Source organism: Macaca fascicularis, chromosome 12 (genome assembly GCF_037993035.2).
Source record: "Macaca fascicularis isolate 582-1 chromosome 12, T2T-MFA8v1.1".
In the NCBI taxonomy this organism is placed as follows: Eukaryota; Metazoa; Chordata; class Mammalia; order Primates; family Cercopithecidae; genus Macaca; species Macaca fascicularis.
The window spans coordinates 71,658,812-71,675,669 of NC_088386.1; the positions used below are offsets into that span (position 1 = coordinate 71,658,812).

Genomic DNA, 16,858 nt, shown 5'->3' on the forward strand with positions numbered 1-16,858 from the left:
ACCTATTTGCGCAGTGTTGGGGGAGGGAAGCAGACATGGGAAGGGGCGGAGGAAGGAGAGAGGAAGGGAGAAAGGGAGGGAGGAGAAAAAGAGGAAGGGGGGGGACATCAGCCAGAAAATAGATATTAGCTCAGACCACCCGCCTTTTCTCTGTCTGTCCGCACGATGGGCAGAGCGCACAGCACCGGCACTGCAGCAGCCCGGGCCAGGGAGGGAACCAGCATCACAGCCAGCGCCGCCTGCCCTGGGTATAGGACTGAGGCCCAGGCCCCAGCACTGGGATTGCCTGGGCGGAGGAATCTTGGGGAAAGGGGCAGCCTCATGCCCTCGGTTCTGGGATTTGGGTTTGGGAAGGGACGGTTTACCTTTGAAAAGCGTCTTCTCTCTCGGAGGTGGGAGCCCAGGCCTCGCCTGGACCCATGGGCTAGGAGAGGGTCGCGGCAGGCTGGGAGGAGAGTGAGGCCTCAGGGGAGTGCATGGGGTGCCCCGCGAAGAGTCTGCCTCAGAGCCAGGTGACACAGAGGGGCTTCAGTAGGAAGTCAGGCGCCGCTGAGAGCCCTCAGAGAGACAACCTATTTTGGGGGAGGGACTGAAGTGACCATGCCAGCCCAAGGGTGCCAGAAGAGCCTCGGGGAAACGCAACGTGGATGCGCAGGCCTTGGCGGAGCTTCGAAGCAGTGAAGGGTCTGGGTGTAAGGCGGACACCCAGGCCAGGCCTGAAAGCAGAGGGGTGAGGAGGACGAAGGTGCGAGTGTGAGGGGGTTGTCTCTTGTGGGGAGCCAGCGGGAAGCCAGGCACCCTGAGAGTAGGACTCCAGATCCTTTTGTTCACCAGACTCCCCAGATTCTAGGGAGGCCAGGGGCCACGGGCTGAGCTCGCTGCTGGCCTTAGTGCTAAAGGGGAAGGCAGAGAGGCAACAGGGAGAGAGACAGAGACAGTGACACACAGCTTAGGGGAAAGGAGGGGAGAGGATGAGAGGGCAGAGAGAGACAGGAAAAAGGAGACGGGAAAGCAAGAGGAAGGAAGAAGGAAAGCGGAAAAGAAGGGGAAGGAGAGAAGTGAAGACATGAGAGAGAAGGGAGAAGACTGAAGAGAGACCAAGCAAGGAGAAAGAGAGACAACAGAGAGGGAAACCAGAGAAGAGGAAAGAGAGCGGGGTGGGCACGAAGGCCCCGGCCTAGGTGAGTGCCTAGGCGGTGAGTGGCCTGGGTTTTTCCGAGGTCAGCCCTCGCACCCCTGGGGGCAGAACCGGAAAGAGCCAAGTCACTCCGCGCTGAACGCGCTGGGCAGAGAAATATGTAAATCAGGGCTCCCTGCGCCCTAGAGAGTGGCGAAATTACGCCCGCCCGGTGAACAAGAAGCAACAAGCTCCCAGGCGGGTGAGCTGCAGAGGGTGGCAGAGTCGCGGGGGAGGGAGCGGCTGCAGTAAGGGGGGTGGGGTTCGGAACCTCACACCCTCACACCTAGTTTCTAGCTTCTAGGGAGCCTGGAGCCGGGGCTCCCCCCCCCCTCCGCTCGCTGCTTCTCTCCCTTCCCCCTTCCTCCCCCTCTTCCCCCTCCTTCCTCCTCCCCACCGGCCTCGGTCCGCGTACTTAAAGCGGCGCGGGAGGGCGGACGCGGGCGGGCGGCCCGTTCGGGCGGTGGCAGATGCGCCCAGCGGTGGCAGCGGCCAGCGGCGCGCAGGTGACCGGCCTGAGGCGCAGCCTGGTCAGGGAGCGCCCTGGGAGAGCTGGCGGGAGAGGGCAGCCGATCCGCCCCCAGCGTCTCGGCGCCAGGAGCCGTCCCAGGGCGTGTTGGCGAGCGTTGATATAGATATAAGGACATTTCTCTTCATGGCGTCACGTGACATAATTACCACCAGAATCAATCAAGATGAATTGCACGTCAGCGCCCGGTGGGGATTTTTGCTTAGTTGATCCTGGCCCAAGCCTCTTGTGCAATCGATGGCTCAGGTTGGCTGCGCGGGGAGAGGCCAGGGGCTCGCTGGCGCGCACGCCGCTGAGCCATGAACGACTTTGACGAGTGCAGCCCGAGCGCAGCCAGCATGTACCTGCCGGGCTGCGCCTACTATGTGGCCCCGTCTGACTTCGCTAGCAAGCCGTCGTTCCTTTCCCAACCGTCGTCCTGCCAGATGACTTTCCCCTACTCTTCCAACCTGGCTCCGCACGTCCAGCCCGTGCGCGAAGTGGCCTTCCGCGACTACGGCCTGGAGCGCGCCAAGTGGCCGTACCGCGGCGGCGGTGGCGGCGGCAGCGCGGGGGGCGGCAGCAGCGGGGGCGGCCCCGGCGGGGGCGGCGGCGGCGCAGGGGGCTACGCTCCCTACTACGCGGCAGCCGCGGCGGCAGCCGCGGCGGCCGCGGCGGCCGAGGAGGCGGCCATGCAGCGCGAGCTGCTCCCGCCCGCGGGCCGCCGGCCGGACGTGCTCTTCAAGGCGCCTGAGCCGGTGTGCGCTGCGCCGGGGCCGCCGCACGGCCCCGCGGGCGCCGCCTCCAACTTCTACAGCGCGGTGGGCCGCAATGGCATCCTGCCACAGGGCTTCGACCAGTTCTACGAGGCGGCGCCCGGGCCCCCGTTCGCCGGGCCGCAGCCCCCGCCGCCTCCCGCGCCGCCACAGCCCGAGGGTGCAGCGGACAAGGGCGACCCCAAGACCGGGGCTGGTGGCAGCGGGGGCAGTCCCTGCGCCAAGGCGACCACTGGCTCAGAGCCCAAGGGGGCAGCGGAAGGCAGCGGTGGCGACGGCGAGGGTCCCCCGGTGGAGGCGGGGGCCGAGAAGAGCGGCGGCGCAGGTAGGCACCGGGTGCTGGGAGAGCGGTGGGCCCGGGGGCCGCGGGGGCGGGGGGGCGGCGGGGGCCTCCCTCTGCTTGCGCCGTTTTATGTGCTACTTTATAAGCATTCGAAGAGGTTTATACATCCTATAAGATTTCCCGGGCCGTTGTAAAGCGTGTTTATGGTAGGAAACCAATTTAGGTGGGCTTAAGGTAGACTTGGAGGAGGACATTAATCGCTGTAGAGAGCCTTTTCCCAGTTTTGGGCAAGGGGGTGCTAGAGACCATGGAGGGAGGGAGGGAGATTTCAAGCCAGTGTGAGTGCGTACACCCGAGCCTCCTGCTTTTAAGGGAGAGAGGCGGGGGGCGGGAAGGGGGGGGAGTTTGATCCTTGCACTGGACTTTATCCAAGCCGCTAGCTGACGCGCGCCGCTGGAGTCAAGCAGATGCCCCCGCGGGCCCGCTCTTGTCTCTCTTCCCTCAGGTTCCACTTTAGAGCCTGCCTGGCCCTCTGCTTCCCCACCTCCGTGCCAGGCTGTGTGTGTGTGTGTGTGTGTGTGTGTGTGTGTGTGTCCGGGCGTGAACACATGTCCACGCCCGCACTCTCTCCTGTGCCCGCCCATATATCATCCCCCACGACGCAGGCAGGGCCTTTCAGCCGCGGCAGAGAACGTCCCCAACGGGGCCAGGGTCTGGCCCTCGCTCAGTGGCCCGGGCGGGCGGATGGGGACTGGCAGGCAGCGGCCTCTCTCACCCCTTGGTCTCTTTGCCTTGCAGTGGCCCCCCAGCGGTCCCGGAAAAAGCGCTGTCCCTATACCAAGTACCAGATCCGCGAACTGGAACGCGAGTTTTTCTTTAACGTGTACATAAACAAAGAGAAAAGACTTCAACTCTCTCGGATGCTCAACCTCACTGACCGGCAAGTCAAAATCTGGTTCCAGAATCGCAGGATGAAAGAAAAGAAACTGAACAGAGACCGTCTGCAGTATTTCACTGGAAACCCCTTATTTTGAGAGCTCCAGGAAGCGACCCCTCCCCAGCCCCACTCACCCACCCTCCTTCCCACCAGCCTGCCCTCCGCAGGCCCAATGTCCTTGGGTTTAATGACGTCTCTTCTCTGTGGAACTTCACGATTCCTTCCCACGGTCAACTCGGGACCTCCCAGCGACCACTGCAGCCTGCGGACGAGGCCGGAACTTGGCCGAGCGGATCCTAATAAGGGGAAAATGGTAAATGCAAACGTCCCTTTACAATTTTACCGCCAATGTGCTGTCGTTCCTCCTCCCCCTCTCCGAGTCCTCGTGGGGACGCGGCGGGGTCTGTAGGAAGTTAGGCCGGGTTGGGTGTGCTAGAAGGCGCTGGTGTTTTGCTCTGAGTTTTAAGAGATCCCTTCCTTCCTCTTCGGTGAATGCAGATTATTTAAACTTTGGGAAATGTACCTTTAGTCTGTCATATCAAGGCATGAGTCACTGTCTTTTTTTTTTTTTTTTTTTTGTGCGAATAAATGGTTTCTAGTAAAATGGAGGTTACAGCTTCAATACACTGTATGAATTCTCCTCTTCGAGGTTTAGTGCCTCATTAGGATATTTTAGTGGCCAGAACCCATGCAACTGAAAATCGAATGAAATACTTTTTAGTCCCACTAAAATAGTAGTCATTCCCTCCCACCACCTCTAGGTTACTGGTTTTAAAAATCACGTTAGTGATGAATTTCTGAATTGATGATGTGACCAAGAAATGCTGGCGCTGCCTTCTCCAGACAGTAAGGCTGGGGCAGCAGAAACCTAAGAAGCAAACTCCCACCCCTACCCCTAGTCTATGTACTTGGGATTTCTGAAAAGACAACAACCATTTTTAAAAACTGGTTAGAAAATCCAAATGATCTCTTACAAGCTAACAAGGAGCCACAGTCCCTTAAAAGAAGAAACCAAAATTAGAACCTTCCATTGAAGGGAGAAGTTTTCGAAAAGGAAGTCATCAGTAAGTGAAGAGGGCTTGCTGGTATCATCAGTGGATCTGAAGCAGGGAAGGTAAACCCTCCCCGCCCCCACTGAAATAGGGCCAGGAGCTGCAGACCCTCTCGTGGCATTTATCGCTTCAAGTTAAAGAATGTGGTGAGGGCTGTACTGCACTTTATGTTGCAGGGCCAGGCAGGCTGTTTACAAAACCTTGAACTGTCTAGACAACACCATAAAAGCCAAAGTTCTAAACAGCTTAATTGGGTTATATTATACACCTTCTGGTGGACCCAAAAGAGATTTCCGCAATGTGCAATAAACTGGAGGAGTGAGAAAAGCTTCTCTCTCTCTGAAAAGAGTGAAGTGAATCTTATGACTCTTAACCTCTCCTAAGCCCAAAGACAAAATATAAATCTGTAAATGCACAGTATCCTATGCATCTTCCAAGGAGTCATGCATTTCAAAATGCAATTTTAAAAATTGCAAAGCCTTATTTGGGAAGGAAAAAATAAGTGCATAAATGTATGCCTTTGAACTTCCGAAATGTCAAGGTCATCACCTTTAACCTTTCTGAATAATTAGGCGCCTTAAGGTTCTTCTTGATTTTCAGCTGCCACCCACTCTCACACATACATGCTCACACATAGCCAGAGCCACACACACACTTATGACCACACAAAATCATACCAGGAGCTCACCATAAATCTAAGAAAATTCCTAATTTCAGGATCAATAACCTTAATTTCCCTGCAAACGTTTGTGTCATGCAATAGCAGTCAACTTCTTTTTAAAAAATACTGATTAGATTAAAATGCCTGCTAGCTGCTTTCACTACAGCTAGGAAAGGCTGAGAATTTTGGCGGGGGGTCTTAAATAGTGATCCCCTTTGCTTTAATGAAGAACTGCAGTTTTAAAATCAAGCATTTGAAAGAGGGAGTTCTGTGCACCCTACACCTTCATTAAATTTGAAAGCAACTTGCCACCCTGTGAAATAAATTATTTCACTTTCTATAATAAGGAACAAAAGGAAATATAATTATGTTGCTTTTAAAAGCATCCTTTGGTGAAAGATGCAATGGAAACAAAGCCTACAATCGAAAAATTTCGTTAAGAAGGGGATTCCTTTGTTTGGGATTCTAGATATCGGTTAAAATGTCAGTGCCACAATAGTATGATCGTTACATGAGCTTAAAACTGTTTTTTTGTTTCTTTCTGTTTCCATCTATTTTTTAAAAACTTCATCTAAACACAGCAAGCTTGTGTGCCCACCACCAAAGGCAAGCCGAACCCGAGATACCATTTCCCGTTTGCAGGGGCCTGGAGATCCACACGAGGGCGCGCTCACGTTCCAGAAACCGCGTTTGACCAAGAGGCCGCGGTACCTTATCTGTCCAATACTGGATTCTCATAGGCGACCTCAACCCCTTACAAACAGGCGGCAGCTAAGGTGTTTGCTAGTTTATTTGTTCTAAGCAGCCATGAGGTGTGAGAAGCTGTATAGAGACAGAAAACGGAGCAACTAGATTCAAGAAACAGATAACCTAATCTTTGTCTTTTTAAAGATAAAGCTATTGCAAAAGAATAGCTTGGTATAACTTGATGGTGTGGAGGAGAGTTTTCAAAGATAAATGTATGCATTTTGAAATACACCATAGCCACTGCTAGTTAATTAAATTAGGGAAAATCAATTTTCTTGGTTTCAGTGTGGTGAGCCTTGTCTAGGGTTGGACACCCCCCACTTACATCCCCGTACCCCCCCCCCCCCCCGCAAAAACAAAAATACAAAAAAGAAACAAACTAAAAAAAACTAAAAAAACCTTCGTCGGTTTTGCTCCCTCTCAGACCGCCTGGAATGATTAAAAGGCTTTTGTTTATAACAGATCAGGGCGCGGCCAACTTAACCAAATGTCTCTCAGAAAAAAATAAGACGAATGGGGGACTGGGAGAATCGTTCTGGTTTAGGGAGCCCGGGGCCGTGCCTGGCGTGCGCGGCTACCAGTGGCGACCGGGTGGCGCCGGCAGGACTGTGAGTTGGTGTGCCCAGGCCAGGCTGGGCTGATGCGGCCACGGGAGGCAGCAGGCACTGGGGGAAACGTTTATACTTCAAGGCGTTGTGGAACGGGGAATGTATTTGAAGCAAACGGGCTTTGCGTTTGACAGAACACGCCACCCTTCCAAACTGCACGCCGGTCTTGAGCAGAGTTGAATTTTGACTCTCAAAAGCAGTGCATTCGTTGTGTGCCCTCCCTCCTCCAGCAAAGCCCCTGACCTTGGAGAGGGCCTGTGTCCCTGTCCGGAGTTCACAAGAGAGGAGACAGGGCTGCCGGACATTGGCCTCTCTAAGGGAGGATGACTGCCCCCTTTCCCTCTCCGAAGTTCATTGTGAAGAGCCTGCAACCCCCAGAATTAGCGCCAGCCTTGTTGACCCTCCAAGCCCTGGACCAAAGGCCCTAGGGCCTGCCGCTCGCCCGTCTCCCGGAGCTGGCCTCAGCTTTGGTGGGGAGGCTGGGGCGCCAGTGAGCCCCCTGGCGAGGCTCCAACGAGTGGTGTGGGTGTTCCCCGCGGGCAACCTTGGCTCCACTAGTCTGACCGCCGGTCCAGCTTGGCCATAGTGAGGCAACCTTTCCCGAGGCTGAACGGGGTCCTCGGTCTACGTGGAGTGAGAACTGCCCTCCCTAAATGTCGTTGTGTTCCTCCCAAGGCGGCCCCAGCGGCTGCACATCTGGCTGTGCGGGGGCCCCTTGTACTTGGCTGGCAGCCGCCTGCGAAACACCGCTTCTCAGCGGTCTGCAGTTCCTTTCCTCCCTGCGCCCAAGATGGGCCTGACAAGGGCCGGGAATCAGACCAGGACCTCTGGGGGCTGAAGATCTCTCCCCACCCCCATCTTTCAGAGTGTGTGGGGCTTGCGGAGAGTGGCCTTGGATCCTGAGGCGCCAAGGTCTCAGACTCTGAAGTGGAAGGGAAATGCGCGAAGTAGGAGTCCTTTGTGTCTGTGAAGAAAGAGGCTCTCCGGCCGCCGGCCCTTGTTGCACGTCTCGATAGACCCCTTATTGCATTGGTGGTAGACTCCTCATTTGTCCACTAGATTTCCTTTCACCTTGGCTTGGAGGTGCACAGTGCAACCCGGAGCAGAGCCCTGGGAAGACAGCTTTTCATTGACTCCATCCGCTCTGTCCCCAAAGAGTGACACAGCCCAGAGGTGGCTCGGGACCCTAATCCGGGGTGACCCTAAGAGCCCGCAGGTCCACTCAGGCCCAGGGCTTCAACTTTTCTTCCAGGAGACAAGAGTGCAGATGCAAGTCACTTTTTGATTACAAATGCTAATTTCTTGCTCAAGTTATTCTTTTAATTTTTCCCTGGAAAGAACTGTGGCAGGAAGACGGGCGTCTTGGTACAAATATGGGTATTCATCTCCTTTATGGTGCAATATTGATTTATTATTAATGGTAACTGCTCCAACTGATCTAAAGATGATCAAAACCATCAGCTACATTAAATACTCATAAGCAAAATAAAGGCTGGCCTTTAGAGCACTGCCTTTTTATTCCATTTGTCTCATCTCAGCCTTAGAGTCTTAGGCACACTTTCCATCCTTTGGGGCTCAGATCATTCTTTTGTATTATTTCTATCTTGCTCGATTTTTAAATGATAAAATATCTCAAAATATTGGTGGTCTCTAGTCTCAAGGAGAGGGTCTGAAGGCAGAAATTTTAAAGATAAACATAGAATTTTTTTAGAACAGATTCAGAACTACATCTGATATACACATTTTTGTCTGTGAGTAAAAACCTATGTAACTCTAATATGGGAGTGACTTAGAGCTCAAAGTCACTGAAAGCTGAAATGGAAAGGTCCCCAAATTCTGAAGACACATCCTGCCTATTCACTGCAGACCTACCCGCCCGCAAGGAATTGGTTGTTTTTAGCCTGTATGTTTTCTTCATGTATAAATAAAGATTATGAAAGGGCATTTGATGGGCATAAAATTCCCGATTAGATTAAGCAGTCTTGGCTTGCTTAGGATAGGGAAAATTGGGCAAACGAGTTCCCAGCAGCTCTCTTGGCCGAGAGGCAAAAGGGAGACACTCGATACTGCTGGAGCGCCAAGCTGGTGTCAGGACGCCTGCGGCAAGCGAGTGCAACGGGCACTTTATCCAGCCTTGGGCACGCTTAGCCCTGGCTCGGAACAAGATCTCTACTATGTGAGAAAGCAAATTTCAGGGCGCTGATCAGTGGTTGTTAGCTTTGAACAGTACCTTAGCAACCTAGAGTCAAAAGATACGGGTTTTTTTTTTCCCCCCTGCGTCCTCAACCCCCACCCCCAAGCTCAAAAACAGCCACCCCTGTGGAAAGGTAATGTTTAAACCTCAGGCTATGCTGGGATGCCGCAGCCAAAGCAGTTAGAGGCGCCAGGCTTTTAACCTGACAATGATGTTGTATTTGAACAGCTGCATAAAGGTTTAAAAGGTCTGTCTCATTGCCACCGCGGAGTTTTTTAAAAGAGGTTATTGTTTGGGCGAGAACACTGAGAGGGAACAAGCGAAACGGTCCCAAGGCCGAAAATAATGTTCAACGCTTGTTTCCACCAGGCCAGGGGAGATTCCTTTTTGGGAAGAGGGACAAAGGGTTTGTTGGGAAAGGGTTTTGTAAAGGAGCGGGCGGGCTACTAAGTCCCCCAGAATGCTGAGGCGCTTTAATGAACATCAGGCCCCAAAGAAACGTTCTGTTGAGGCGGAAACCCAATTTACCCACAAGTTCAGTCTCTGGGCCTGAAATCCAAGGCCAGCCCATGCCCCAGCGAGTGTGGGGAAAAGAGAACACAGATGCCCTCCCAGACTGAGAACTGGTTCACGGTCAGAGTTTCTGGGGCTGCTTTAGTTTCTCGGCTGGCAGGAAGGGAACCTGGCAGGCTGAAGGACGGCTGCAAGCCCTGGCCAGCCCCTCACTCAAGGCAAGTCTTTGGAAATCAAGGTTAAAGCTCCCCGCTGCTGCCCCGAGGCCCGGGCTTCCGCAGGGCGGCTCACCCGCCTGCAACCAGAGAGGCAGGGAGGAAGTTGTTGAAGTTTCTCATAAAACTCTGAGTTTCCATGGTGGTAGTGGTGGTAGTGGTGGTTCTTTAATGAGCTGGACCACAATATCAGACCATATCCTCTTTATAGAACTTTCCCTCACCAAAGGAAACAGAGAACTAAGATTCCCACCGCCTTCCCCTCCCTTACCCAAGTAAAGCCTTGTCAAATAATTTTAGGAATTGTCCAAAACTGTAAAACTCAACTTCTGACAAAAGTACAACTTTTAATATTTGACAATTTGTGTTAAAACAAAAATTGACCTTCTTGGTTAGCAGCGAAGGGAAAAAAATCAATAGTATAATTTTCAATAATTCATAAAGTGAACGCCATTATGCTAAATTTAACTATTAATCTTATCCTTTACAAAGTCTCGATTGATTTGTTAATAAAGTATCTTCCCGTGTGTGGCAACAGCGGGCATAACTCTTTAAAAACCTTCAGAAGCAAGAAAATTACCAAGTAGCCCAAGAATGTAGATGAGAATTTTATTGATCGCCCTGATTCTTCTTAATATGTATTAATAAATTCCACAACCTTTTGTACCTTGCACTTGTCAGAAACCAATGCTTTTACAAAATCCATAAAAGGAAAACATTTTTCTTTGCAGAAGAACCAAATGACACCTTTGCATTTCTCTCTGTCCTCCTTGGCCCAGTCAATTTTCTAAAACTTCTGGATTCTGAGGGTCAGACTTTCTCCTATTCTTAAATTTTTTTTCCTTTCCTCCTTCCTTTCTGCCCTCCATTATCAGGGTGTGGGGAGAGAAACCTCTATTTAGTTCTCCTGCCCGGAGCCCGAGGGACGCTTTCGCGGATAGTGAACTGTTAGCAAAGAATTGTCTCTGGGCTGAAAGCTCCCAGATGTCCAGACCCGCAGAGGTCAGGGTGTGGTTCCTCTGAGAGCCGAAGGCTCGTGTAGCCCGCTGGGGCGCATAGGGACCGGGAGCCAGGCAGGAGGACCGAGGGGGAGGACAACGCCAGGACCCGACCCATCCATGGGGATCTGGGCCCGGCCAGCTGCTTGGCCTCCCGGCCCTCTCGGCCCTTTTTTGCCTCCAGCCTCCGAGAGACACCTTGGCCGCTTCTTTGCCCCGAGGGGTCTTTCCTTTGGACCCCTGAGGTGGGATGTCTCAGGACCCGCGGAATCCGACTCACCTTCCCCGCTGGGCTGCCCGGAACTAAATTAACCAGCCTGCGCCCCCACCCGCTTGTCCTGGACCCGGCCCTCTTAAGCGCGTTCTGCCTGGGTGTGTGGGGGGGTATGCTTCTGTGCGCTGGCGCCAGGGCACTCTGGCTTCCGTCCCCGTCCGTGTGTGTCCACTTGGAGGCCCCTAGAGCTGAGCCTTTCCTTCCGCCAGTTGGGTCCAGTGGCCGAAGCGGGGGACGCAAGTGGGGCGGGCTGGCCTGGCGTGCCCTGGAGAGGCGGACTGGAGGGCGGCGGAGAGCGCTGGGCCGGTTGTCTCCAGCGCGCACTATCGCTGGGAGCGTAGTAGATGTCGCTGTTGTCCGTGCTTACGCAGCTGGCCAGCCAGGCTCTGGAGCACGTGACCTGAGAGGAGGCTGCGGCTCAAGGCCATTTTCAAATCTCATTGGCTTGGTTGTCATGTGGTCGGCAGAGGCATCCACAATTACACGGGGAATGTTTTCCTAGAGATGTCAGCCTACAAAGGACACAATCTCTCTTCTTCAAATTCTTCCCCAAAATGTCCTTTCCCAACAGCTCTCCTGCTGCTAATACTTTTTTAGTAGATTCCTTGATCAGTGCCTGCAGGAGTGACAGTTTTTATTCGAGCAGCGCCAGCATGTACATGCCACCACCTAGCGCAGACATGGGGACCTATGGAATGCAAACCTGTGGACTGCTCCCGTCTCTGGCCAAAAGAGAAGTGAACCACCAAAATATGGGTATGAATGTGCATCCTTATATACCTCAAGTAGACAGTTGGACAGATCCGAACAGATCTTGTCGAATAGAGCAACCTGTTACACAGCAAGTCCCCACTTGCTCCTTCACCACCAACATTAAGGAAGAATCCAATTGCTGCATGTATTCTGATAAGCGCAACAAACTCATTTCGGCCGAGGTCCCTTCGTACCAGAGGCTGGTCCCTGAGTCTTGTCCCGTTGAGAACCCTGAGGTTCCCGTCCCTGGATATTTTAGACTGAGTCAGACCTACGCCACCGGGAAAACCCAAGAGTACAATAACAGCCCCGAAGGCAGCTCCACTGTCATGCTCCAGCTCAACCCTCGTGGCGCGGCCAAGCCACAGCTCTCCGCTGCCCAGCTGCAGATGGAAAAGAAGATGAACGAGCCCGCGAGCGGCCAGGAGCCCACCAAAGTCTCCCAGGTGGAGAGCCCCGAGGCCAAAGGCGGCCTTCCCGAAGAGAGGAGCTGCCTGGCTGAGGTCTCCGTGTCCAGTCCCGAAGTGCAGGAGAAGGAAAGCAAAGGTCGGTATGAGCAGAGTTGCCACCCCAGCGGGGCGCGCAGCCCGGGAACCCGGCAGAGAGGGAATGCCGGGGTGCCCAGCGCCGAGCCGGCGCCCGACTTGGCAGGTGCTGCTCCGCCTGGCTTTTAGAGGGCTGATCTCAGCCCTGAGAGAGTCCCCGCTTCTCCCCTGCTGCCCTGGCCCTCCCCGCCAGTCCTGGCCCCACACTGATGGCGCCCGGGCAGAGGAAAAGCTTGCGGGTTTTATTTTTCCTGAGCTAGACCTGAAACACAACAAAAGAGCGCAAAGGAGACCTGCGGCTCGTAAACACGACCCCAGAGCCTCCTTTCTCCTGCTCAGAGTTGCAGTTCCAGTTTTGCCTTGAGCCCAGTGATCATGTTAAGGTGACCCAGGGCACCGTGTTCGTGTTCACGTGTATGTACCCCGCATCCTGCGAGCTTGGGGATGGTGAGGGGAAAGAGATGGCTGGTCTGGTTGGTGCTTGAGTTGGGAAACAGGGCTTACTGCCTTTGCTGGGCTAGTTAACCTTGGCTTTGTTTAGGAAAAGTGCTGCAGGCTTTGCAATCCGTCGGCAAAGAGGGCAAAGGCGGAGGGAGAGAGTGGAACCCGCATTGCCCACCCTGCAAGGCCAGCCTTAGTGCTGGGCTAAGGAAAAGAGCCAGGGATCTGGCTTTTTGCGAAGGAACCCCGCTCCTCTCCCCCAGTGCTTAGAGGTGGGCCACGGTAGGGGGCTCCATTTCTGGGGGAATGCTTTTGTGTGGGGGCAAAAAGACATGAAAATTAAGGAAATTCTGGGGAATGCAACAATACCCAGGCAAGGTGGGAAAGGTGCTCTAGCTTCCCCATTTATCTTTTGAAAGAGAATGAGCACCTATAAGCCTGACTGTGGGGCTCCCTGACTGCCTAGGAGAGGTGGGGAAGAAGCGGCAGATTTGGGGACTTGAGGCAGCAGTGGGGTTGGTAGGCTTGTCCAGGTTGTGGCTTATTCCCCTCGGTCCCTGTTACGAGCTGAACCCTTAGAATGTTGCTGGGGTGATCTGGAAAGTTTACTATTGTACTAATGTTTTGTACAAGTCAGAAAGTTGAAAGAGAGAGAGAGAGAACCCAAATGCAGACTGTCCTGCCATCATGTCATTTACATAATGAGGCATCAGTGTAAGATTCCCTTCCAGGGCCCACTTCATGTGAGTAATGTTTAATACTAGCATTTTCCAAAGCGGCCTGGCTGCCAGCAGGGTCATGGCCAAGGGTACATTTGAACAGACTGAAGAAAAAAACCAAAACCAAAAAAAAACAAAAACTCTTGATTTTTTTTTTTCTTCTTCTCCCTTTAATTTTGTTAGAGGAAATCAAGTCTGATACACCAACCAGCAATTGGCTTACTGCAAAGAGTGGCAGAAAGAAGAGGTGCCCTTACACTAAGCACCAAACGCTGGAATTAGAAAAAGAGTTCTTGTTCAATATGTACCTCACCCGCGAGCGCCGCCTAGAGATCAGTAAGAGCGTTAACCTCACCGACAGGCAGGTCAAGATTTGGTTTCAAAACCGCCGAATGAAACTCAAGAAGATGAGCCGAGAGAATCGGATCCGAGAACTGACCGCCAACCTCACGTTTTCTTAGGTCTGAGGCCGGTCAGAGGCCAGGATTGGAGAGGGGGCACCGCGTTCCAGGGCCCAGTGCTGGAGGACTGGGAAAGCGGAAACAAAACCTTCACCGCTCTTTGTTTTTGTTTTGTTGTATTTTGTTTTCCTGCTAGAATGTGACTTTGGGGTCATTATGTTCGTGCTGCAAGTGATCTGTAATCCCTATGAGTATATATATATATATATACATATATATATTAAAAAACTTAGCACGTGTAATTTATTATTTTTTCATCGTAATGCAGGGTAACTATTATTGCGCATTTTCATTTGGGTCTTAACTTATTGGAACTGTAGAGCATCCATCCATCCATCCAGCAATGTGACTTTTTCATGTCTTTCCTAACACAAAAAGTCTATGTGTGTGGTTAGTCCACGAACTCATGGCATTTTGAATACATCCAGTACTTTAAAAATGACATATATATTTAAAAAAAAAAAAAAAAAACATTAAGAAAACCCACAAGCTTGGAGGGAGGGGGACTTAAAAAGCACATTACAATGTATCTTTTCACAAATGAATTTAGCAATTGTCCTTGGTGAGATGGGATATTGATGATTTATGCCTTGTAGCCTTTCCCTTGTGGTGCATCTGTGGTTTGGTAGAAGTACAACAGCAACCTGTCCTTTCTGTGCATGTTCTGGTCGCATGTATAATGCAATAAACTCTGGAAACGAGCTCGCTCCCTCTGCTTTCTCAAATGGAAATATGTTATGGTGGAAAAGAAAGCCTATGGTGAGATTATCTTCTGGTTACACTCCCTTTTGGGGGCATTTGGGCAAGGGAGTGATAGACTAGTAGGGAAAGGGAGATGGGGGAGAAAAGCTGGAGGAGGCCTAGGGTATTGGATTTTGGCAGTGGTTGGGGGAGAGGAATGATAAGCTAGCCTGAGAGTGAAGTTTTCATAACTGGGAGGAAGGGGAGTCTCCTCTTTTCCTTTCCTAGTCCCCAGTGACAGTAATATAATTGCACTCTCAATGGGTGTGAGCTTTCCTCTGGCCTGAACCTGGTAAGTAAGCCTATACCCCAAGCCACTTTCTCCTTAAAGCTTCCCATTTGTGTGTTTTTCTCCTCTTTGGTTTTGGTTGTGTTGTTTTTAATGCTTTCAGTGGCATCTTGGTGATTTCTGGCTGGCGAGCAATCATCAGGGGCTAGGTTGAAGCTAGTCTTGCCCACCTGGAAGTTGCCGGCCTTCATTACAGGAGCAAGGACAAGCAGCAGTGTAGCACTGCAGCGGATCCAATTCTGTCCCCTTTCCCTCAGCCCTACCCCCATCCCAAGCGCAAGACAGCCAGACCCCAGAGAAGCCGAGGATGGGTGAGTTTTCCCATCCGACTTTGCCTTGATCTCCTTGTGGACGGGTTTTATGCTCAGTCATTACCTTTTAGTGGCCCACATTAAAATTTTTTTAAAGGAAGAAATGAAAAGATTTCCCCCAGTCTTTCCTCTATTTAATTACAAAATGCTGGTGGCATCTGGGATGCAAGAAAATGCAGAAAGCGTGACTGAAAATTTTGCAAATGAACATAACTTCCTATGAAGTCTAATGTTCCATTCACTGCCATGGCCCGGGAGACTCCCACCAGCTTCCACCGGCTTCTACAGGATCCCACTAGAGAGCCCAGACTTATCTAGTCCTGTCGGGGAAAAGGGAGAAGAGGCCTTGCACGGGAAAGCTAACAGAAAATTCGTTACCCCAGGTCCTGCCTGCAGTTTCAAACAGCTTCCAGCAGTTTCACAAAACACATCCTTTCCATTTCTTCCTTTTAAATGTTTCCCTAAGAACGATCCATTTAGGTGCTGTAAGTCCTCATCCAGGGAGTCTTCGGGACACTAGCATTCAGAATTTTAAACTTCCTCCTCCAAACCAGGAACATTCCAAGACAGAATTCTTTTAGGGGGTCATTTCCTGGGGGTGGGGGAGAGGGCTTGGAATGAATGCTAGATTGAAAACGTTGTAATAGATTTGCCCCAGACTTAACACCGGTTGGGCAGGAGGAGGGTAATTTTTATTTAGCCGTTTCTCCGATCATGTGGGGAGCGCCATTAGTTGTTGATAGTGGGCCATGTCTCTGAGGAAAGCCTGAGCTACAATGCAAAGGCATCCCCTCTGGAACAAAATCAGAAAGCTATTGGCAAAGGTAATCAATCAGGCCATAAGTACCATTTACCCTCTTCCTTTTCGGGGCTGGAGGTGGGCCGGGAGCCCTCCAAGGGTGAGCTGGGCAACTTGTAGAGCGAGGAATATGCCCACCGCCGCCAGCGCCCCGGCCGCTTTTGTCTCGGCTCCCAGCCGGGCTTCCGAGGCTTTGTACCATGGATTTGGGAGTGACAATGGGCATTTCCCTCAGATTCAAGGCTGCTCAACCTCACCTCTGTAAGGGGGAAAAAAAAATCAGAAGGGAGTGGCCCAAGGACTTAGCCATTCGGCCGAAATTTTTAGACATTTTGGGAGTCTACTCCGAGGCCTCTAAGTGCGAACCACGCGAAGCGGCCCTGCCCGGGGAGACTCACTGAGGCAGGGCTGGGGCGGCGAGCGGGAGCAAGCTGCTCTAGCATTTGGGTTCTGCCCTGTGGCGTGTTCTCTTCCAGGGCCTTTCCAGCAGCACCGGAGAAGATGAGGCACCCTGGCCGCCACTGTCTGTGCTGCGCCAACTCTCCCGGCCGCCCGCCCTTCCGAGGGCAGGCAGAAGCCCCTCTGTGTCCTCCGCCGCTGCGCCGGGCCACCCTGGCTCGGCCCTCGGGCCGCGGCGTGTGTCCAGCCTCACGTCGGGGTGTGTGTGGCCGCGCGGGCGTGTGTGAGTGTGGCAGGGGGAGGGGGGCCCTCCGAGCTGCTCCATCCGTCCGTTTTATTAGGGACACATTAATCTATAATCAAATACACCTCATAAAATTTTTATTGAAAGGCATAATATCATTACAGAGGTCTTCCACCTGTTTTAAACAACACGACAAGCTGTGAGCAAGCGTGT

The 16,858-nt window shown here is 52.5% G+C and overlaps 2 protein-coding genes across 2 annotated transcripts; both read left to right on the forward strand.

The window, feature by feature from the left end:
- Positions 1-152: 152 nt before the first annotated feature.
- On the forward strand, positions 153-4,285 carry HOXD11 (homeobox D11). Its single transcript, XM_045367297.3, has 2 exons — positions 153-2,786; positions 3,543-4,285. The coding sequence occupies exons 1-2, from the start codon at positions 2,006-2,008 to the stop codon at positions 3,776-3,778; spliced, it is 1,017 nt and encodes a 338-aa protein (XP_045223232.1). The 5' UTR covers positions 153-2,005; the 3' UTR covers positions 3,779-4,285.
- On the forward strand, positions 3,417-14,563 carry HOXD10 (homeobox D10). Its single transcript, XM_015432386.4, has 2 exons — positions 3,417-12,242; positions 13,585-14,563. The coding sequence occupies exons 1-2, from the start codon at positions 11,498-11,500 to the stop codon at positions 13,860-13,862; spliced, it is 1,023 nt and encodes a 340-aa protein (XP_015287872.1). The 5' UTR covers positions 3,417-11,497; the 3' UTR covers positions 13,863-14,563.
- Positions 14,564-16,858: the final 2,295 nt, after the last annotated feature.

Excerpts from the sequence above, each read along its gene's own strand:
- HOXD11 (XM_045367297.3), top strand. The coding sequence starts at position 2,006 with ATGAACGACTTTGACGAGTGCAGCCCGAGCGCAGCCAGCATGTACCTG. Across the intron at positions 2,787-3,542 it reads CGAGAAGAGCGGCGGCGCAG|TGGCCCCCCAGCGGTCCCGG; the intron begins GTAGGCACCGGG and ends TTTGCCTTGCAG.
- HOXD10 (XM_015432386.4), top strand. The coding sequence starts at position 11,498 with ATGTCCTTTCCCAACAGCTCTCCTGCTGCTAATACTTTTTTAGTAGAT. Across the intron at positions 12,243-13,584 it reads GCAGGAGAAGGAAAGCAAAG|AGGAAATCAAGTCTGATACA; the intron begins GTCGGTATGAGC and ends TAATTTTGTTAG.